The 25,532-nt window shown below is 31.9% G+C and overlaps 1 protein-coding gene across 1 annotated transcript; it reads right to left on the minus strand.

The window, feature by feature from the left end:
• Positions 1–6,553: 6,553 nt before the first annotated feature.
• On the minus strand, positions 6,554–15,676 carry LOC127718652 (uncharacterized). Its single transcript, XM_052224705.1, has 5 exons — positions 15,605–15,676; positions 15,026–15,119; positions 8,708–8,809; positions 7,643–7,750; positions 6,554–6,702 (listed from the first exon to the last, which is right to left on the minus strand). Exons 1-5 carry the CDS (start codon positions 15,674–15,676, stop codon positions 6,554–6,556), a joined length of 525 nt encoding a protein of 174 aa, XP_052080665.1.
• Between the last annotated feature and the right edge of the window lie 9,856 nt (positions 15,677–25,532).

Below are 25,532 nucleotides of genomic sequence, written 5' to 3' on the forward strand. Positions count from 1 at the left end.
AATGATTAGTTTCATTATAAATATATGATTTATTTTAAAGTTTAAAAGTATATGATAATTATAAATACGAACAGAACATTATTTGCGAGTACATGATGTTTGTTAATAATCATAGATGTCGACGTATGATTCAGTTTTTATTTACTTCTTAATTATTGTAGAAATGTAAAATGCCAACATTCACAATATTCAAACACGAATTCGAATAAAAATCAAGTTATGTTCTATCAGTTTTCTCTGTTTTTGTAATGATCTGACATCATTTTGTACAATCGAATGTCGGTGTAGGTCGCTATTTTAATCCTTTTTGTTTTTCTCGGTCCTAAACGATACTGTTAGAACATTGTCACATGGATCACATGTTGAAGGAGCATTCGTTTACGTATACGAAATAAAATGGATTTCAACACTACCAAAATAGGGAGGTAGAAAATTGATAATTCTGCTTTTGTTCATTGTTAATATTGTCGTTTTCAAGTAATTGGGGATAAACACGGAAACGATCGATCGTATTTTCTTTACTATGAAACTTTTTGCGTATTTTCGTAGCTTTTAATTTGCTATCTCTTGACCATTGATGCGATTCATAAAAGTGTTCAAACATTTTGAAATCATTGCATTTAGCACTTGCATACAATATTTCAGCTGGTAAATCTTTCAAGAAATGCGACAACATAAGACATGAATCCATATCACTTCGTTCAAGAGCCCATCTTAAAACGTTGTACACTTCGTTCCTGAACCATTTCGGGTATACCTTGTGCTTAAATATCATACCCTTTTCTTTCTGTGGTGCATGTTTCATAATATCTTTCATAAGTGTGTATCTTGGTGGGTAATGTATTATAGCTAGGTATAGTATACTGTCAACGCGTTTTCCCGTGCCTAGCCATGTTTCGTAATGCATTGTAGTTTTAGGTTGCAAGACAAATTTGTTTACAAAACTGTCTGTTGCCATTGCTTCACTTCCTACAACATCTTTCAGTGAACCTTTTTCTATTTCTACTAGGTATCGATCAATCAGAACATGGTAATATCGTGGAGAAAAGACAAATCGTTTATTCTTTGTTTGATTGACAGTAGTAAATCTAAGTAAAAGAGAAAAATCGAGATTCTCTAAAAGATAGTGTATTTGGTTTTCACCAACAGTGTGTATCATAACCCCGAGGATAGCGTCCGATATAAAATACACTCTTCCATTGTCTTCTGATATGAGAATGTTATCTAATTCTCGTATTTTATCCTCTAGTTTTCCTAAGAGATAATGGTAGGTATACTTTATATAACATATCGTTGCTACGTCCTGCAAAAAGTTTTATACTTATCAGTGTGCCTATCTTTTGAGTCAATTTGCACAAACTGATAAGGTGAGAATAAGATAAAGGCGAGCAAAAAGAATGTGAACTTATCATGTGTATAAATATAGTGGAATTCCGGCTGTAGAATTTCCAATGGATTCCTAATAAACTCGGTTCCTTGATTGAAGTATTCTTTGTTGTTTATGTATTCAGCGCAACATAATGGAAATGCAAATGGCGTAGGAATACTTAGGATTTCACGAATATGTTTAGTTGCAGCAACTGTAGGTGGAACCGATATATACATAGGTGTATTATCTTTTTCATTTGACAGTGCATGGGAAATATATCCTTTAAGTATCATTGCCCTGTCTTCTTCGTCTTCCATGGATATGTTCACTAGAAATTTATCCATATGTGTAGTGATTTATCTTTTTATCTGTCGTAAGATACTGTCTCGTATTGTGATTACCAAGTACACAGAACAGCTATCATCATTTATACAGGTATGTATATCAGAGAACAAAATTTCCCATTCTTTAAGTTTTTTGTAATCAACGTTAACTTTTCCAAAAATATCGTCGAACAATATTATCACGTCCTCTTTGGGATTAACAACCATCTCCCAATGACGTGGGAATCTTAATATGACCGGTTTTTTCGGCTTGTTAAATTGGTCTCTCACTTGGAATATCGCAGTAACAGTTCTGTTCCAAAAACGTTTTTCCGCATCCATGTCCTGACGATAACACTACCTTCCGATGATATTCAATTTTTCGTATAGCTTCAAACCATCCACTTGTTTGAACAAATGTGTTCTTGCTTTCGTATTGCATCAAATTAGCTATGGAAGTTTCTTATCAGAAAACAAATATATAAAATATATTATAAATGTCAGCCGAGAATTCATATTGAAATAATTTAATTTTGGAGGTAACACGTCTTCTGATTGGCTAAAAGTATTTTGTCTATCAGCTCATAGACATAATTTTGTCATGTGACCGTTACGTCATCAACGTTTTTTCATGATTTACTCCTTCAAATGGAATTTAGAATTAAATCATAAGAAATGACTGTAATATTTTTTCTGTCTATTCGATTATCCTCAAAATCATGGTGCATACTTTTTAATAACGCGATATGCGGGTTATTCAGTGTGCACCACATTTTTTTGGTTATTTCTTCAAAAACAGAAAAAATATAACAGTCATAACTTAAAAGTTATTTTCTACAATTGCAATAAACCAAAAATGTATGCACGGAAAAGGATCAAGTTGGAACTAAAATGGCCCTAAACTCTAACTTATTACAACGTGGGCTCTTTAAAGTAATCAAATGCTGTAAACAAATGCATGGCAAAACAATTTTGCAAAAATATATGTACACTGGAAGTATATTTTGTGATAATATAAATACTCACAAATGGCCCTTGTGCTGCTATAATCCTAAATTTAAGCGTATGTTCCTATGGTTAAAGGTATACATGATCTTTAAACTAGTCTTGGGTTGGCCTAACATTGTTAAATTGTCCTGATGACGTCTCGGAAAAGTATTACTAAGACGACTTAAACTGATCAATGAGGGACTTTTATTTTATTTCATTTGCGGGAAATTAAGATGGGAAAATAAATCAACCGTTCATCTCTCCTTCTTTTCGGAAACTATGCCATGTATTGCAGTCTCATCAATGGGAATTCATGCTTGTGTGTTATTTCATTTAAATGCTATCGCAAAACGATAAGTTTAATATGTTTTAACCACATTCATTACTCGAGCTCTAAACAATCATTAATATGCATGATATGAGACTATGGAGAACTAAAGTCCCGTTGAAATACAAATTAGAAAACTATACCAATAACAATAACGGTACCAATTTTATTGGAACAGATGCGCGTTTCGACAATTAAATATCTCGTCTCTTTAGTGATGCTCAAGGCAGAATATTTGAAAATCCAAAACTTGTTTTCAAAGATTGAAGAGCTGATAAATCAAGGCAAAGAAGTGTAGCGAAAGCCGGGCAAAGGAATCGGAGCTTTGTATGAGGGGGGACATTCCTTAATTTAAAATAATTTCCAAAATTTTGTAAAGGCAAATTTCTAATACACAATATCCGTATTTTAATGCAAGTACCGACGTACTGGATACTTGGCTGGTGGTTTTTGGGGACTAAATAAAAAAGGACAAAACGTATAGCCAAAGACGGGCAAGGTCTCATAACTTTGCAATTGGGCGATATAATCCTTTATTAAAAATAATTTCCAAATTTTGTAATAGCGGAGTTGATTCACTAACTCATAATTTTGGCCCTAAAAATCTTAATTTTTTTAACTGTGATGATGTTGTGAAAATTATGCGAAAACATATGTTAAAATGTCTGATTGTTTCAGTTATTAAATATTTTTCACCAATTACGGTATTAGTGATGTATTTGTGATGTATTTGTGACGTCATGATGGTAGGTGACTTTGTGAAAGTCTGGTTTTTGGCATAATTTGGTTTAATTTTTGTCAGTTTTCTGAAAACAAATTACAGTGGCGCCACCACTCGCCCACAAATATGTTTGCCGAAATATTTTAAATGTGCCGTATTCTTTACTTTTGTACCAAAATTTTAATGAGCTAGGGGAGGCGTCACATATAAAATTATGAAATATGGTCGAAAAAAATAATGAATTTCTTGACAAACGAACTAAGATAAAATCTATACCTTTTTTATATTGATAACATATGAAGCAGATATACATTTTATGCTTTTCATACTTTCAAAAATTATACATTTAGCAATTTATACACAGTGAATTTACTCGAACAAATGTATTTTAAAAAGTTTACCTTTTTAGGGCCGTTTATTTTGAGTTACTGGCTCTACTCACATAATATCCGTATGTTCGTGCCTGTACCGAAGTACTAGCTACTGGGCTAGTGAATCCCTCGGGGACTAACAGACCACCAGCAGAGGTATTGACCCAATGGTATTAATAACATTAACGCTAACAATTGTACCACACCAGATGCGCATTTCGACAATTAATTATATAATGTCTCTATAATGATGATGATTGTGTATAAGTTTCATAACATTTGTTCAGGCAAACTAAAGTTAGAGAACTGAAACGAAAATTTCAGCAAGTTTTCCATTTCTGAAGGGGCATAACTCGAGAACAGTAAAAGTGACGCCACCCAAGTTCAAACTTGATCTGAACTTTTTTGAGATAAGCATTGTGTATATGTTTCATAACATTTGGTTGATGCAAACGGAATGGAAACTTAATTTAGGACGAACGTACGTACGGACGAACGTACGTACAGACGAATATATCGACGGTAAAAGGTAACCATTAATGCTCCCTCCACCGCAGCGGATACATGAAAAGTAAAGGCGCTTTGCATAAGGGAAATGTATACCTTAATTTAAAATAATTGCTCCAATATGAAACCTATCAAGTTATGTCTACAATGTACATATTTACCAAAAAAAATTTCTATCAACTGACTCTCTGTTTGAGAAATGCCTGAAATATAAAGTGAGTAATTTATTCGCAGATAAATCATCTATTTATTGTGTGTCATTGGCGACTTAACTCAAGTTTCCAGTTAAAATGTTTCTTGTTCTTTTTTTGAAAAAAAAGGAAAAATACATCTGAACTCTAAATAGATTAATACAATTGTTAAAAATAATGTGTTATTGACTAAATTGCGAAAAAGTCAAAGATGATAGACAATCCATTTCCAAAAGAAAACAAAAGTCGAACATGCATATGCTTTCATATTAAGCAGGGTACGTACTTTTAGTATTTCTTTGGAAACTACGAGCATTTTTATTACTGTTTTTTTTTTCAGTAATCTGTTGTATCAGGATACGAAAACAAATTTCAACATGTTAAATAAATCAACTTGTTTGGATAGTACTTTAGTATAACTTCATACTGATATGAGTTCCTCCTATTGGTGTTCTTCCACTGCTGCTAATGCTAACTGCAAAAGTGTACAATGAAAAAAGAAGTGTTAAAAGAAATCACCATTTTTGATAGAATTATGAACGTTAATCTGACATGCTCATACTGAATAAATGTTTGTTACTTCCATTTAAGAGAGATTTAGCAAATGTTTGAAGAACATTTTTTGAACATGAACTACTGAAGTATACTAGTCGTTGAAATAAAATCTTGATTAGCAAACTGTAGAAATATGTTTTCATTTTTATGGTTAAGAAATATTTCAAGCATTTCTAACTAATGAGTTAAAGTTAATCTAAAGAAATTTAGAAAATCTTTCATTATGTTAACTTGAAAAACAACAGTGCTGATATATCATCTTTAATACACTGTTTTGTATAGTTTCTACATATGCCAATGACTTCATTGACCTACTCACTAGACGTTCTTTTATTTGAAGCACAAACACCATATAAATCTTCGGCACCCAATTGTGACAAAGAGTCATTGTCTGTCGTAAAAGGTGACATTGCATCATTAATATCTCCATCGTGTAATGGAAAATTAGACCTTGTAGCGGAATTATCTATACAGAAATATTATATTTCATTGATAAATAAATAAATTTCTACGTTTCACAGCTTCAGAATATAAAGAATTCAGGGTAATTTTATTGTTCATTCACAAACATGAAAAAAGACGGGAAAATAAAAACGTAGTTGTATCAATTAAAATGTTTACATAATGAAAAAAGACGGGAAAATAAAAACGTAAATGTATCAATTAAAATTTTATTTTTACCCATACTTTATCCATACCGTTTGTACCACTAGGCAATTATCGTCAAGATATAACTGTCTTAAAATCTATTTGTACATTCGAAACATACAAATAAAAGCGGTCATACACTGTTATGTTTCATGTAGCAAGAGTTTGTTATAAAGTATCGTTCAATACGTTTAACAGGTACTTGCGAATAAGGGCACATTCTATGTACTTCCGGAAGAAAAAAAAACATTACGTATAGCTTATTTGATAGGTAAACCTTTTCCCTGAAACAGGCTACCTACGGATCGTCCTGAGAGTTGTTGCAATCGTTATAACGTAGAGAACACTGAACACTCCCTATACGTATCGTAGGATCCAACTTCTGCGGATATGAATGTGTATTAATACATCACACAATATAAAAAGAACCCCCTTTAAGGAACAAAACCTCTTACGTATTGTTTTTGAAAATGTTCAAAATATGCAAGTGTCCGACGGCTGTCTTAATCTAAAACAAATGTAAACGGTAAATACCTTCTTTAATTGCCTCCTATTGTCTTCTGTTGGATCGCTTAGTTTTTATAGAGACGGGTTTAGCTCCATATGAAAGAGTTGAATCTGATCTTTTAAGATTGGATAGCAGTGGCATTGGTGCTCTTTTGGTCTTTGATGAAGGCACTTTGACGTTCGGTGAGGCCTCTGCAATGTATACCAATTACTGTAAAACAAAATTAAACGTATATTCCATTATACACCAATGATACATTAAAGAGAAGTGTATTCTTTATAACCAGCATATACGTTTCTTATTTGATACGATGTGCAGGGATATTTTCGCATCATAATATTTCACAAACACAAGTTTAGACAAGTCAAACATATATGTTGGCAGTTTCGGAGGTCTTGAATTAACTAGATATTTTTGAAGATTCGCGTTGCTCAATCTTTGTTCTTTTTTCTCTGTTCTTTATATAAGTTTTTGTTTGTAACTTTTCGCCATGGGGTTATCTGTCGTTATAATATTTGATTGTCGTTTTTGATGTTACTACTTTGTATATAAGTCCTGACGTGGATATGCATACAGTTCCAACACAGAAAAAGAACTCCTCCTCGACAAGAACCAGATACAATGATTAACAACAGTTGTTTACTTATAATCATGTTTAAATAAAAGCATTTGAATGATAATTCCTAAACGTTTGGTTTATAACAAAGAGGCGAAAGTTACCCAATGGACAATCAAATCTCATAATTCGAAGAAACTAACGATATGTTGGCTTGTTTGTCAGGTTTTTGCAAATACAAGAAGCTTACGATATCGAGTCTGACTCTATACAAAGTGACCTTTAAAATGATGACTACAATTATCAACCAGATTCCGGGTAAATTTTGTCCATCATGGCATACATCAAACGACGATACAGGTTTGGTGCTTTTACAAACAATATAGAAATATTTTCAAAGGAACGATTCGTTAACATTCAAATCTTCAAACAGTCAAGAAATGTAACTGTAAACAGATTAATTGATTTAACATAGTTATGTGTCTTCGTTTGCTAGTGGAATATGATCTTTATTTTTTTTTATAGAAATCATGTCAATGAAAAAATCTAGATTTTATAGTAAATACCATATTTACCTTTACCAACATTTTCTGGGTTTGATGAGTTGTTAATCTTCCGGAAAACAACTGAAAAGTTCCCGTATTCTTCATTTGGGTTATCTTCATGGGGTTCGTATTTGTCAACTGGAAGGTATTGAATACTCTTTAAAAGTATATATTTGTTTCTGATCAGCTGTTTAAAATATTCACATTTACATTCTTAATAACTATTCACAATCAGATTATACACTTTATGATGATTTTGAGAAAGTTAACAAAAGTACCGACTACAACTTTCACAGAAATATAGTATACACTAAAAGGCCAGCATATGCCCGTCCACAGGGATGACATGTGTTACCCCCTTTTTATGTACATTTATGGTACTGATTTTAGAGTGATCGACTCATACTGCAGAAACATTAAAACAAACCAAACAACTGTAAATAAATCAAAGGGGCAACTCTAGTTCGCATGTTGGGAGGGAACATACGGCCGTAAATCATAAGTACGGCAACACGTTATACTGCATCAATACACCACAAAGCGACAAACCTTAGAGCCAATATCATTGTTCGCTGATATCATGACAATGTATTTACAAATACATTCCAAAACATATTTAACTTCAAAGTATAACTAAACAAGTAAATTTTTTATGCATTTTGGCTTTTGTTTTAAGAAACGTATCCCCATGGAAACCATATGAAATCGATAGTCCTTACTTAGTACAGGCATTGTTTACTGAAAGTGTTGGGTAAAACTAGGCTTTAATGTTTTGGAAATCTACCACTTGTATACAAGTTATTTTCGTTTCTTTTGCATATGTTTTTTTTTAATGTTCCCATTCTTGGTTGTGCTTAATACACCCTGCACTAAGTTTAAAATATGATAAAACTTAGTCATTAAGGTATCTATTAGTGTTTGTTTGTGGCATATACAGTCTAGAACTAATGCGTAAAAAAGGTTGAATTGGAATGGAAAATCGTTTATGAAACGGGAAAATTTCAAAATACTTATGACGGTTTTTAAATTCAGTAGCTAATTTTAATTAGTTTAAGTTGGAAACAGCTATCTATTGGTTCTTATAAAACTAGATACCTTCATATCTTGACCTTGATTTTGTTCTTCCAGGAGTTTTAAATGGAGGTTCAGGTGCTCTTCTGGTCTTGGTGGAATGTGCTTTTCTGTCAGTGGTTATCGCTGAAATATTTGTTCAGAAAAAAAAAAACAAATAAAAACAATGTTCTGATAGAAGTATTTCTATTACATTTAAAATATCAGAATGATCATAAATAGTATAGTTTCAATGAACATTGATCTTTTTGTAGATTTCCGAATTAACCCCAAGATGACGTGAACTTTAAACATTACTTTGAGCGCAATTTTAGAAATCAGTATGTTTCCCTGCGAAAATTATTCACTATCTGGACAAAACCTATTGGCCAGTGATCACTCAAATGCATCAATTCAATTAATTAGCCTTGTAGTAATTAATTATCTATACACATTTATAAAAGGATATAAAATTCTAAAGGATGCATTATCAAAACGTCCAATGTAACATTTTGTCGTTGTAATAATCTTTACTTTCATGTACGTCTTATTAGACTGCATTTATAGCACATACTATTTCTGTTTAACACAGTCTTCAGTAGAATAAAAGTAAGCTAGCATTATATATAATGCCATTTCACTAAAAAAATCATAGTGTGGTGATTATGTTAAACGCATCTATCCCATCGACCGAACTCGAAATAAAGGATACAACAGATACACTTAAGTATGCCTCATATCTTGACTCACATCTAGAAATTGACAATGAGGGTCATTTGAAAACAAAAACAAATTATTTAAGCTTCCAAATTGTGAACTTTTTATTTCTATTTAGCAACATTCCAGCTGCGCATGCCAGTGTTATATATTTCTCAAAGTTGATACAATATTGCATTTCCTTTAGTTGATTTACTTGATAGAGAATTAATGCTTATAAGGAAGCTATTGAACAAAGAGTTCCAAATAGTAAAGTTGAAATCATCCCTTCGAAAATTTTACGGACTCCATCATGATTTGGTTGACCGTTATGGATTATCTGTTTCACAGATGACACTGGATATGTTTCAATTAACGTACCATTACAGCAATCAATCTTTTTTTCATCGAATGTGACCTATCGAATTAAACTTATTACCGAGATTGTACGAACTTGAGCAACACAATGGTTGCCACATATAATGCATGATCTGCTTACCCTTTTAGATCACCTGCGATCACCCATAGTTTTTATTTTGAACAGGGGTTCGTCTTGGTCTTTGCTCTTCCTTAAGTTTTTATTGTTGTTCTTTGTGCTTTCACTAATTGTCGCATTATCAATCCGGTACTCTTTTCATCGAATGTGACCAACTGAGTTGGACTTTGTACTTACATGAGTAACACGACGGGTGCCAAATGTGGAGCAGAATCTGCTTACTCTTCCTGAGCACCTGAAATCGACCCCCGTTTTTTGTTGGAGTTATCTTGCTCAGTCTTTAGTATTTTTACGGTGTGTCTTTTCGTCGTTTTCCTTTTTTGTTTTTTTTTCCTTATGAGTTGAACCTTCCCTTCGGTATCTTTCGCCTTTCTCTTAGATTCATTTGTAAGCTTTTTTTCTTGCATTAACTGAATATAGTTTTTGCCACACCCTAGTAATGGCTATCAGAACAGCAGATGAATGATTTTCGGAATGACAGGTAGGTACTTATATTTACATTTTTAAATGTGTACAGTACTTCTTTCATATCTTAAAAAATAGATTTTTGTTTCAAGTATTGATAGTGCAAAGGACAAACATATTTACATGTATATAGACTTATGTATTAACAACAAAAAAACATATTATTCATTTTAACAATTCACTCGTTTTTAACCCAAAAAATGTTTTCTGTACAGTAATGAAAGAAGACCCAATAAACTAAACTGGTATTTTTTTATGAGGAAAAGGCAAATGGAAACAAGAGTTCTTGTTGTGGTTTCCAAATGCAGTCAAATGTTGTTTTTAAAGAATATCAAATTTTCAACTAAGGTTAAATTGGAGCCTTGGTGTTCGAGCGGTCTAAGTCTTTCATTTGCTGTATCACTAACCTGAGGTTGTGAGTTCGAACCTGGTACGTGGCAGATGCTTTCGACTTCATTCTTAATTGACTAGGATTAACAGTTATCCTGCCTAATATTTTTTTTTAAACTTAGTCTACTTGAGTTAATAGGGATCATAATAGCAGACGGATTCTTGTCAAATTACTCAAATATGCAGCAAGTGAAATAACAGATTCAAATCTATAATGTCTGTTGGAATGAGATTTTCTTAAATATTCTAATCTGTTTTTTTTTTTTTTTATTAGGTTCAAACGTCAAAGGTGAAATTTGTTAAGGAATGGTATAAAATTTATGCAAGTGTGTTTAAAAATAGGAGACAAAAAATATTAGCTGAAATTATGCGAACAAGCATTTAAAATGCAATTATAAATTGATGTCTTAAATTCCAAGTATTGCCCATAAAAGTGTTTCTGCATACGTCCAATGTTGTCCTTGTAAAGTATAACAACGTGCAAAATGGCATTAATTAATTTTGCCTTTTTTTAAAACCTTCTTCAAGATGTTATTTAGATTTTCACACTTGAACAATCTTTGAGACACAATTCTAAATCGGCTTTAAAACGCAATAGTCTTAATTGACTTCACATGCCTGGAAAATGTGTTCCAATTTTTGATTGCATAAGCACAAAATGATAAGCAATCTATTTGTTAGGTTTTTTAAACAACACAGTTGAAATGGCAGGATTTGTGTTGTATCTATGATTGTATCTATGGTGTTCATTGACTTAACACAAATTGTCTTTGAGATTTTCTGGACACTGTAGACTGTGTGCACATGTACAAATAGCAATTGTTTATCTCTTTAATCAATTTTGTCAGGAAACCGAGGCTTGATAGCTATGGTTTGCACACTCTTGTTCGTGGACGCAATTTGTTAATAAATATAACAGTTTTGTTTTTTGAAATTTCTGTAACTAACCGGCATACTAAGGGGAGCAGGAAATATCAATATAACATTGAACAAGAGCCGTTGTTAGTCCTTTTTTTTGGGGGGGAGTGGGGGTTCAGTTGACAAAAAATGTACGGTATTAAATATAACTCTTGAATTGCCTTTTATAATGATGGAGTTAAATCTGCTCTCCCTCAGAAAAATGTTGGTCTATTTCTAGGCCTTAATGTATAAGCTTAGGGGTGCAACTTTATTCTATGATTGTGAACTCATTTTCTTACTTCTTTAGTTTTTGTTTCGGCCCAAAGATAATACATTCTGTTATGACTAAACACAATGATAGCTTATGTCCAACAATCAGTCTCTACAAGACTCCTATTTATTTCCTAGCTTTGGAAATATACAAATGGCATTTTCATGAGAAAGCAATTATGGAACTGTCATCAGCCTTTAACAAGTGTTTAAAGTCAAATTGGATACTAAAGGACATATCGTGCACACAGTAAAAAAATTACAACGGTCCTAGAAAACTTCTTTGGGGGACTCCACGTACGATATTAAGGAGTTCAGATTCGGTCCAATTAACATTCAAAAACTGTTTCCTTCCTGACAGATATGACTCGAACCATATTATATCTATAACCATATAAATCTTTATTTTCTACAGAATATATTCTAGTCGACAATGTCAAATTTTTTTTGCAGGTCTAACATTACCATTCCTGTAAATAACATGTTTGCGATTTTATGTGATTACACCGTTGGATAATACAAGTAACAATAGAGTACGAACTCCTAAAACCAGACTGGTCGGGAAAACAGATTATTTTTAGCCAAGTGTGTCCATTTGTTTATAGATACCCTTTTTACGAATCTTGGGTAAACTGCAGAGGGTAATAACTGGTCTAGAGTCTCCTATTTCCTTTCTACTATTCTTTTTGAACCAATGTTTCACCTTTCTAGCTTTAATTCATTTAGCACTATTCCAGTTGTAATGGATAGGACTTACTAAATACGTTAATGGTTCAGCCAGAGTTTGTCGTCATCAACAGATAGTTTTACACATAAAAGATGCGGTTTGAAAAACGGTTTCAGAAATAAAATCGCCAAACTGTGACGAAATTTTGACTGTTATCTTACAAAGCATTGTCTTCATAACAGTACGGTCTAGTATAAAAGATTACAAAATGATTAAAAATGAAAGATGACAAGAGCAATTGAATGGCAAATAGGCAAAAGCTATGCTAATTTTCTATAAAACGCTTATCCTGTCTCGGAGTTTAGGCGGTTTCTACTGTACATGTTTTGTATCTCAAAAATGGGCCTACAAATTTCAAAATCGGTTAATTATTATTTCTTCTTACCTAGCAATAATATGTAATGTAAAAGTATATTGGAAATCTACAGAAATAGAGAGATTTGATAGTTTTATGGTATTGAAAGATATTGAATGGTCAATTATAGTATATAAAATTATATACCTACAAAAAGTTATTTTCTTTCAGAACGATAGGTCATTCTTTTGAAGAACCAACCCGGACAATACCAAGTTTCAATGAAATTTGCTTCAAGGCATATTATAAAAAACCTGTATAAGGTCATTATTTTACTGGTTAAAATGCAAACTTTAATTTACTTGAACATTAAATTCGTTTGATAGCTATTGTGTGTTGTTGTAAATTTAGGGTTTACTTTTTAATTTTCAATATTTCGTAGGTTTAAGGTAGAAACAATCCTTTTATTCCGTTTATTAGACTAAAATACCAAAAATTGTTGTTGACGCACATTTTAAATTTCGAAACAAATAATGTTTTGTTAATTTATCGATACAATATAGCCACATCATATGAGATGAATTTAATAATGCAAACCTTTTCATTCCACTTTAAATCAAGCCAGATTTAACAAATTATGTGTAGGATTTTGGAAATCTTATTTATTCACATTGTATTGGAAATCATATTTTGTCCTATGGATATTCGTTTTTTGTGTTACATGTACATTTATTACGATTTCGTGCTCTCTCCATGCCAGTTTTTTTTTTTTTTTTTTTACATCTTTATATACCTTTTACTCTATCTAAGGATCAAATGATCCAATATTCTTATTTTCTATAGAATAATAGCCAAGTACTTTAAAATGGGGAGGGGATATAATATGTGTCCCTAATTCTGAATTTCATATTAAATAGTTGTATTGCCAGACAAAAAAGAGAAAACAATATCTCTGAATTGTTCGTTTACAAAATTGTTGAAACGAAATCTGCTTTTCCGCGATAAGAATATCAGGAAAATGAAAAAAAAACCAAAAGCATCCCCCTTTTATAAATAAAGTTTATACAATACATTACTTACAAAGTGACTTTTGTTTTTCATCACCGTAACAATTCATTTGTGTCTTGCTTCATGTAGTTACATGTACAGTAATATGTCTATTCAAACTGGACAATGACTTTTAACGTTTATATATCTAGTTTAATCAGAGTTTTATTATACACTATATAGGTGAAATAGGATGTAAGTAATGCAAATCTTGGCAGAAAATACTATTAATTGACGGTATATGAAAAAAGTAAAATCACAAAAATACTGAACTCCGAGGAAAATTCAATCGGAAAGTCCCTAATCACATGGCAAAATCAAATGACAAAACACATCAAACGAATGGACAACAACTGTCATATTCCTGACTTGGTACAGGCATTTTCAAATGTAGAAAATGGTGGATTGAACCTGGTTTTATAGCGCTAAACCTCTCACTTGTACGACAGTCTTATCAAATTCCGTTATAGTTACAACGATGCGTGAACAAAACAGACATTATAAATAAAATAGTCAAAATATGGGTACAGCAGTCATCACTGTGTTACAATATCAAAACAAACAATTATTTACAAAAAAAGCACAAAAGCATCTATCAAATTAAAAACCACATTCATTGCTTCGCGTGTCTGACGTCAGAAAATGTAAACGTCACATAAGAAAAAAGTTTGTCATTCAATTATTATTCAAAACAATTTTATAATTTCACATGGGGAATGTTGGTATACAGGGTTAAAAAATCAAAAGTTATGTTAGAATTAATTTCAGAAATAGACCGAGATTTAAAATTGTCCAGAAGTTCTTTAGAATTTTAAAGAATCCATATATGGTAAATACCACTACGCGAGTAAAATAAATTTGTCGTTTGTCGTTCAAAGTATTTTCAAATTTATAATAGAACAATAACATAATGACATATAATAGAACAATAACATAATGACGGGATAAGACAGATAATGCATATTTTAAGGTTTTTCATGTCGTATAACACATTTCATTTGACCAATCCTGACACCTTTCGATGTGTTATACTTCAAGAAAAACCTTAAAGTATGCATTATCTATATCGTAACTCACCAACATGAAAGCTATTTATTTGTTTGTATCCCTTGTTTTTGACGGAATCATTGACAACATGGATAGTCCTCAGGAGGAATATGTTTGTTCTAAACTACAAAGTACATTTAAAAAGAGGCAGATTTGTCATTACTGTTTTTTGTTTCATACGAAAAGTTTCATTATGTAACTGGGGGTATTCTCTCTCATATATATCGATCATTTGAATTTTGGCTTTGTTTTCTTATTTGTGTTTTTATTTTTTATTTTTATTTTTCTGAGGGTATATCGTGTAAACATTAATATTATGAAGAGTAAATAACGGAAGAAACTTATTCGTCCACTGTCAAAAGTCAAAAGTAAAAAGAGAGTACATTATGTCTAATCCCAAAAACCTGTTGAGCAAGGACATAAACGAAGTTCAAGGAATTTTGTCTTTATGCTTGTCTGTTTGTACCGATAAATTTGGTTCATTTTTAGTGTTACCAGCTTTTCAAAATTATATCAAGGTTTAGAACTTCAAATATTTTGGCATTGGGTATCCTTAAAGAACCATACACTGTCAACATCCGCAGTAAAAATAGCCGAAACAGAACTCACCTGCTCTGAAATAACTGTTTGACCTGTGTATCTTGTTGTCAACAAATTGAAAAGTAGCAGGATCTTTTCCATTGGAGTAGTCTTCAGGAGGAAGGATTCTGTTCATTACTAAGTCTTTCATATTTCAAAAAAGAACATCAATTTCAATAATCAATTTGTCACGAAGATAGAGGTAATAACCTTCAAATAATGAAGGAGGTGTATATGTTTATTATACAACTATGTTGATATCATTTAAAGCAAGTAATAGAAAGGGCGTGTTTAACTACCGTGTATGGTCAAGAGTCAGTATACAACAAATCTAAAGAACATATTAAGGTTGAATATGATTAGAGTTTAATAAAGCTTTAAGTAACTATAAAAGTGTATTATTGAAAACATTTTATAGAATGTGTCTAGAACTCGTGTTTACGTTGCTTACGCGATAGAGTATACAAAACAAAATGAAACCACTTGAATTTGAATGCCTTTTTTGTTTTAAATGATGAAAGTTGCAATCATTGAATGTTGTGGACCTCATTTGTGGAACCCCTTTATCCTCCAATGCACTCGTTTATGGGGCAATACGTTGCATTTAATAAACAAGGTGCAAAGATATAGCTGGTTTCATTCTTTTAAGATATTTTAACTGTCCTGGTATATTAAACTATGTTTAAGACTTTCAAACACTTTTGTTTTAATTAAAGAAATGAGAGATGTCATACTCTTTAGACACATTTATCAAAGTTTGTATTTCAAAAATAGTTTCAGGCATTAACTAATTGCTTTTAAAAATATGTTTAATTGAAATAATAAGCTCCTTTCAACTATCCTTTGTTGGGTAATTTTAAAACAAATCGGCGAGGACGTGGTTATAGCTCTTCTGTGCGATAAAATTGGTATTTCAAATATTGAGATGCACATCAAGGCTTTTCAAATACTTCTTTAAAACAATATTTTAGAATTCATTTGATGAAGTTTTATAGTCATTGAAAAAGATGAGGATCTGAGGTAAAACGTTGAAAATATAATGGCTAATCTAATATTTAACTTTGACAGAATTGTTGTAAAAATTATTTTGATAATGGCAAACATATTTCGACAGGTTTTTGTTTTTGTTTATCTGAAGTGAACGTAAATATGCATGTTGCCTAAGACAAGGGACTGTCACTCAATTAATCAGATCTAGACAATCACTGACTATTTGAGGCTTATCCATTACAAACTCTTAAAATCTCCACGATCCGTTCGATCTATTACGAAGAAACCAATGTCAAAATAAAACCAAATGAGGGAATCGCATAAATTAATACAGAAGGGATACCTGGTGCGCCGAATGGGTTATTCTTGCCTGCCATGCACGCTTCACCCGCCATACGAATCCGAACGCAGTCCACTATTTTGATAATATCATCTTCGGTGTATTTGGCTTTAGGTTCAATGTGGTACTTCACTAGTAAAATTTTTCATGACTTTAAACAAGGAATTTGCATCTAGATAAAAAAAAAAGCTCTATTTAAAGAGACAATTTAGTCAAGCTTACAATTGAACATGGGGAATAGTAGTGTAAAGCGTAGTAACAAAATAAAGTTTTTTACACAATTGTAAATATTCTGAATGGAAGATTGTAAAGTAGATCTTTAGAACTTTAAAAAACCAATTGTTAAATATACCTCATCACAATATTTCGGAAAACAATAGCATACTAAAGATAAATTCATCATAGCTATGAGGATTTAAATTTTGTACGCCAGACGCACGTTTCATCTACAAAAGACTAATTATTGAAGCTGGAACCAAAAAGTAAAAGAGGACATATAAATGACGAGTTTGATGAGCATTGATGACCCTATAATGTGAAAGGTTTTGCCAAATACATAACAAATGTTTTATAAACAGTTAATTTTGACCATATCAATGACCTCCATCAGCAGTGGCATCGATCCAGTGGTTGTAAATAAGCTCATTATAGATACCAGGAGTAAAATTTTGTAAGCCGGACGTGCGTGTCGTCTACAAACGACTCAGCAGTGAAGCTCGAATCGAAAAGGTTAAAAAGGGAAAATAAATTACGAGGTTGCAGAGCATTGAAGACCCAATATTTAAAAAGCTTTTAAAAATACAGCTAAGGTAATCTATTCCTGGGGTAGAAAATCATTAGTATTTCAAACAATTCGAAGTTTTCTAAACAGGAACAACAGTTGTATAATTATGACAACATCAATGATAAATTATGTCATCAAAGAGGAAACCTCCACCAGCAGTACCATCAACCGAATGTACGTAAAAACATTAAGCAAATGTTTAAACAAATAAATTGACGGCCGGCTATAAAGTGTTAAGTACACAGTGTGAACCTTATGTAGATATTACTAGGGGTGTATAACTACCTTGGTAACCCACGAGAGTCTCGCACGGTCAGTTTTTTAAAATACTTAGTATTAAGACTTATGATTTTTATATTCCTTTTTTGTTATTACAACAAGAGAAATTGGGGGATAAGTGATTCTCTAAAAAAAAACTCCTCTTTCAAGAATGATGTAAGTATATATGTTGGATTCCGCTTAGAATCTAACAAAAGACAAAATTGGATCCTAGCCAATGAAATACCCCATGTGTCTAAATGGCATGAGTGTAAAATGATTAACAATTGTAAGAATGAATTGACTGATTAACAGAATATCATATATTCTATTTAAACATTATCTGAGAAATTGAAATTAGTGCCAGTGCCTTTAAGAATATGCATCAATTTATTAAAACTAATGTAAAAGTGCGACTGAGACATGCTGGCTTCTTTGAAAATTGGAAAATGCAATAAAATATTTCTAATTATATACCTAAGAGTCAAAGTTGTATCATCAAATTTCAGGGAAAATCCTACAAATATTACAAATTACTAAGTCATTGTAATGGAATGAATATTTAGATAGAAGGTCGCCAAATGATCAAATGATAATTTTTACCAGCTCTCTAACACAGCGTATAAACTAATCAATTGCTTAAAATTTAGCATATTATAGCCAACATCCATAAAAGAGTAATGATTGTTTGTATAAAAGGCATTCATTATTACCTTTAAATGACATTGTGTACAAAATCAAAAATGCAAAAAATGTTATGCCAAATTATAAGCCATTGTGGTGAAACTAAGAATTCAATTAATAGGTCAACACCTACTCTTCATGATGTCTCTAATAATTACCTTCTGTCATTTTTCAAAAGCCGTTGGGTATTCATCACATTCGTCGGAAGCTTTCTTCACTTTCCCTTTTAAACCGTTATTCCTGAACAACTTAATTTTGGAAACAATTGTTACAAACCCCCGTTTAAACCAATACAAACTTAAAGCTATGATCTCGGATATTGCAAGTCACAACCTTACAGGCCGGTTCGCTTTTGAAAAGATGAAAAGGAGTAAAGATCCATTCTAAAACTTCCCTATGTCAACAAAGGTCTCAATGCCATCATTTGGGCAGTATCCTTCATCATAATACAGTTCACTTGAAAATACATTCCTTCTTTAAAAATCAGTCTGTACTTATAATCAAACCTATTGCAACTAAAATTTTCAATTACAAACACTTGTTTGCAGATCTCAATATTGACGATTTCAAGTCTAAACCTCCTGATTGCACTCGTGTTAGCTCCCTTTTTATAATCCGACTGGCCATGTTTTTACTGACAACCTGGCCATAATTGATAACACTTATCTGCGAAATGTTTTATCCAAAGGCCCGAAATATCGTGAGCCTATGTCCATCAATTGTAAACAAAACTTAAAACTCCTGATGGATTCAGTTGAGTATTATGTCAAGCAATGGGATAATTGCAAAAAAAGAAGACTTAGATACTGTGCCCGAACATGTTAAGATTGTGAGAAATAGAAATTAAAAAAACTGAATGGGTCTATAACAACACTTGCTACATCTATAGATATATTATTAATAGTATTCTCTCATAGAAAAGTACATAAAAATCATATATTCACTTAAACGGCATAACTAAATTTTCATATATTACAAGATGTGACCTACCGTTCAACCGGAAGTAGCAAAAAAAAATCTCTCTTATTTTAGGCAAACGTATATAGATCACACATATTTCTGGAAACAGTGTGAATAAAGCTATGATTTATCGACAATATAAACTTCTAGTAAATCAAATATTTAGAAATTTTATGATGGAATGACCTACAATTGTTCTCTGAACAATTGGTTTTAAATTCTATTTTTGATGTTCTGTTTAAGTTTGTATTTGAAAAAACAACAACCTATGATGAATTGTTTGAAATCATTTGTGTTATTGTCTTTTTATTTCAGATTTATTGAGATAGACGCTGATCGATCTTATTGTGTGTTTATGATTTTTGTTGATAATAAAATTAAAGATGTTGCTGCCTTTATGTGATTCAGCATTTGTTTGCTGATTATTAGTTGTCTATGTTTAAATGAAAAAAGAGATGCGCTTTACTTTAATACAAGAGCAATCCAACGACATAACATATTTTAAAGAGCGGAACAGTTTCATTTTCTCAATACAGTAGAAGACAGATGAACAATGCATGCTCTTTATCTGCTCTTAATATCTAATTTACAACATCATTAATATCTTGTTTCTGTTCCAGTTGTTACACTAAACGAGATTGCAATATTGGCGGCATCTGTTTAGATTTATACTACAATTACAAACACAAATTGCGGTTAAAACATACATTCAGGGTGAAGACCTAATATGATGCGGATATCCTTGACATGAGACAATTAGAAATAATCAATAGATTTTACATGTTTCACCCTAATTATCTCTAGTTTTTATTTACGTTATAGTTAAATCTACAGCAACAAAGTTATGAAAATATCTTGAATGATTTATACAATATATAACAGAGAATAGAAACGGGGAATGTGCCAAAGAGACAACAACCCGACCATAGATGAGAAAACACTGCAAGGCCTCCAATGGGTCTTCAACGCATCGAGAAAGTCCCGAACCCGGCGGGCTCCCGCGAAATAGACACCACACTGAAATCTAAAAAAAAAACGCACAAGACTAAGAAAGGCTTTATGTTTCTGACTTGTTTATACAAGTTTAGTTAAACACACGATTACAATACTAAATCAACCCGGATCTAAAGGAAGGTAAATGTTGAAGTTTTTAAATTAACTATCAAGATTCGATCACCCGTTCGGAAATATTTGTGTCTGAAATGGTCCGAGGCTTGTTCCTGTGGTCGTAGTGGTTACCTTTCCTTTTTTATATCCGGAATGTATGCGCGTCGAATGATAAACATTACAGGTGTTATAACTAAATCGGGACCTACTCAGCACAGAGCACCTGCTTTTTCCCTCAGATTTTTATGAGGTTTTTGTTGGTAGACCCATTGTCTCCTTTGTAAATTTGTGTGGCCTGTTGCTTTTCCTAATCATATTTTTATGTTGATTTGCTGACCTTATGAGTTTGAGTTGGATTTTTTTATAAACAAAACAGTACTTTTGGTGAAAAAAACCCAATTTGTTTATGTATTTAAAACAGTGTGTTTAACTTTAATAAAAAAAAAATACCAATATATAATTCGCTCACTGTATATGTACTAGTACTTTTTCTAATTTCGAGAGGCATGTTCTTTCATTTCCATTTTATCTGCATAGTCATATAATAAATATGATTGTCTTTTTCTGATCAATATAGAATAATAGATTCAACTGGAAAAAAATAGCTCTGAACTATGTTGGCAACATTGTCATTTATCATCGAATTCCGTTGACTAAAATTTGTCTGTTTTTTTTTTTTGTTTTTTTTTTTATTTAAGAATTATGAAGCATAAGATTGTTAATAGGAGTAACACCAAAATTTGTCCATGCTGTTGTCTTTTGAAATGCAGTTTTATGTCAAATTGGTTTGAAGAGCTATTTGTACAGACTAATATATAACAGTTGTTAATTATAATAAGTGGCCTTGAAATTTTATAAACTCATTTAGAACATGCAAATAAAAGTTAAACTACAAAACACAAACAAGAAAGTTACATGCGGCAAATTTTTTATGACTTATTTCATGTTTTTGTATTGTCTTATTTTATGTCAACATAAAAATCGTTTAGAATATTCAGCATTTAAAATAAGACCCGACTTATTTACCCTAATTAACAGTCATTATCAATATCACCCATCCATTCTTTAAAATCCGCAAATATTGGTGATAACAACCACTACAAGTTTAGATATAATCAAATGGATATATTTTTTTCTGCAGTAAAAATTCTGCTTTAACATCCAAAGATAACCTATGTCCCCCCTTTTTATGTTATATCTAAAACTTCTTAGTTTATTCTGATTATTTTTTTAATTTGTGTCTTAACAGTCTTAACACAGTCAAACTTTGTTCTTCCTACATTTTCAGATCAATGCTTGGTGAAGTTGTTTTTGAAAGGATATATGTTTCTATGTCTTGTTTAATTCTAGACCAACTTTTGAAAATTCTTATCATGAAATGTTAGAAAATCCTATCCAACACTTTATATTACCCGGAACCACTTATGACGTATTTTCTTGGAATTTTAATAGTTAAGTTCAGAAATTAATGCCGCCATGTATCATTGCGATTGTTTGACTTCTGGCAAAAATTGCAATTGCAAAAATTTGATGAAAAGAAAATCACTGCTGAAATTATAAATGCGAGTATTCATAATTGTGAACCTGATACTGCCACAATTATTGTCTTTAATTAAAACATCGCAATAATATCTAAATTAAACCAAACTGGACTTTTTCAATCATGCAAATAAGGTTTACCTTAAACACTTGTATAAAGAATGTTAACACAATATGTCCTGATAAACAGCCTATTTGTCATCGCTTTCAAAGATCATTAAGGAAGTTTCAAGTAGAAAACTTTGACACTTAAATAACACAGGAAGTCATTGTTAGTTCTACTCATTGTGGAAACCACATAAGGAAGCATGTTAAGATTTCATTTTGTGTGTTTATAGCAGAAATCAAATGACTCGACATTTCCAATGAATACAACTCGTTAATTCGTGTTTTATAGTACTTAGAAAACTGTCAATTTCTACGACAAAATAACTATACCTTTTGTTTGTTCTGGTTTTTTTTACTTTGTTATTGACGTTAGAAGACAACATTTGACATCTATGATTATTTCCATAGAAAAAAAGAGACACACTCATGTCTAATTTTTAAATAGAAGGTTTACAAACAACGCACTGATCGACTTCTGTCTGCGTAGCTATTTACTGTAAAAACTGTAATAATAACTGACACGTACTATTTTTTAACAGAAAATTTTACAAAAATGTGCAAAATGTGTAAAAAGGAAAGTGGAATATCATGAATATTGTATGTTGATTGAGGAATTATGTGTTTCTTGTCAAAAACTGTTCCCCCTACCTAACCGCGGGAATGTATGACAAGGGACAATGCCCACACTACATTAGTCAGTGAACATATGATATTTGAATTTGTCCTATTTAAGCATGTTAAGTTTTGGATTTTTACCTCGAGCTTTACTGAATATGCATGAAATGTCGAATTGCGCATCTGGTGCAGTAAGATTGATACTGTTAATGTTATTTTAAAAATTGTCAATCTAACTCATGTATCTTATTTAAATAATCTCGGTTTTTACAAATATACAAAACTTATCTTGAAACTGTTCCAAAAGAAAGGATAATATATATAGAAGTCCTTTGTAGCCAATATATCTAAATAATTTATGATTTTGTAATTTGCCCATATTATATAATTAGATGAGAACAGTTTGAAGATAATAAAAATGTAAGATGGAACCAGGCAAAACCGTAATTCAAAAAAACATTTAAAGGCCAAAAGAAGAAATGAAACAAATAAATAAATGTCAACTTAACCACTGAAAATTGAGGATCTAGTATCACACAACACATAAACAATACAATATATATGTCTGACCTAAGCCAGCCAATTCTTTAAAAATTAAGTCATAAAATAATTAGGAGGATATGCCAAGTCCTCAAGATATTTAACAGTAAATATTATTAGGAATTGGGCATGTTCCCGGGGGACAAAACCTATGATGACACTACCTGTTTACGTGTTGTTACAAATAGTTACAAGCTATTTACACAAGTATTTACGATTGTTTGCCAAAAGGTATATTAATCCTGCAAATCTCAAAGTGATGGTTGCGGTAAACCATGTGATATTGTAGAGTAAATATGCAAAGATGTTACTTCTATGACTTCTTAATAACAATTGAAAATGTAGTGTTCGATTTTGCAGCTTTTAAACCTTTCCCATAAATCAAACGCAATACGAAAGAATACGTAAAGCATACGTATCTATTCGTAACATACTCGTATCAACACGTAAAGAACTCGTAATTTCAACTAAAGTGCACGTAAAAACTCGACAAAATCTGTGACACCACCCGAATGAAATCACAATCAACACGTTAGCACTCTTAATAATCCGTTAACAAATCCGTAAACAAATCGTAAAAAAAATATTACGTCTCATTACGGATTTTGTTGCGCAGTTTACAAATAGTTTCGTGTTGTTGCGGGCGGTTTACCACACTTACGGATTGTAACGAGTTACGGACAAATCAATCCGTTGACAATCGTAAGAAGTTTTTTGTCATATAAAAACATTTGGCTCTCCTTTATCTGATCCGTAAGAGTGTCTTCGAGTTGTTGTATGTTGTAACGATTTATTTACGGATACCAGCAAGTTATTTACGGATGCTTGTGATTGACTACGAGTAAGGACTCGTTAGAAAAAATCCGTGAATGTTAAAGGGGCATTAACAAAATTTTCGCATTACCCTTAATGAATCATGATTTTACGAAATGACAAGAAAATAAAATACACCACTCCTTCAAGGATATTCACGTGCTCAAAAAACCGCATTCCAAATATAAATGCAACCGCCGTCAATCGAAATTCCCCTTCTTAATGTAGCACTTTTTACAATTGTATCAAAGGTGGCAATACCGCTGCAACTAGATTATTAAACAAAATGCACGTAGATATCCACAAATATTCCCGTGCAATGCCATGCAGAAAATGCACTTACCTGCTCTAGATTATCTTCTAATAATAGTGTGAGGTTAACAGTGAACGGGAGAGCTTTTTGCGCTTTCCTTTTCCTGTGACATTACATGAAAAAATCAAAGCCTCATTTATCTGGTTACTTGAACAACGCCAAAGTGTGGTATACAATATGTAGGACAAACAGGACAGGAATTTTTTAGACGAACACAGGAACATCAATACCGCTTCCGAAAACCTAAGAAATAGTATAATTTACCCACATTTAGGTAAACACAATCACAATATTAAATTTATAAGATTCCAACCACTCGAAACGATCCAGAAACAACAAGGGCAATCGCATAAACAATTTGAAGATTCCCGTAAAATTATCGAACTGTCTTGGATTAAACGACTGCAGACAGCGTATCCCCTGGGTCTAAATGACAATATAATGGGACAAGGGAACATATCTAAAACTCCTTTAAATTGATATCATGAATATTGTTGATAAAAGACAACGTAATAATAGGTCTTATGGCAAACGTATCAATCGAAATCAACGAATTAAACATCGTATAAACTATACCCTTGATGATCTCCTATCTATTTTTAAAAACTATGGTAGGCATCAATTATTATGTAAACTGGGTCAAATACCAATTAGTAAATAAAATGATATTTTCAAGAAGTGTGACACAATCTCGTTCTTCACTTTATGAATATTCGCGTATAATGTCAGCTTTTTGCCACCATAGGCTGTTCCCGTGTATCGATAAACCTGAAGATCATAAACGGGATTTTCAGAAAATTAAATATATCAACAGAGGTATTGATTTCATCAACTTTTTTGAGTATATTTGAATACCCTACCATTCAAAATTTTATACCCCACTATTTTGATAATACAGAACCACCTA

Source organism: Mytilus californianus, unplaced genomic scaffold (genome assembly GCF_021869535.1).
Source record: "Mytilus californianus isolate M0D057914Y unplaced genomic scaffold, xbMytCali1.0.p SCAF_10, whole genome shotgun sequence".
Lineage (NCBI taxonomy): Eukaryota > Metazoa > Mollusca > Bivalvia > Mytilida > Mytilidae > Mytilus > Mytilus californianus.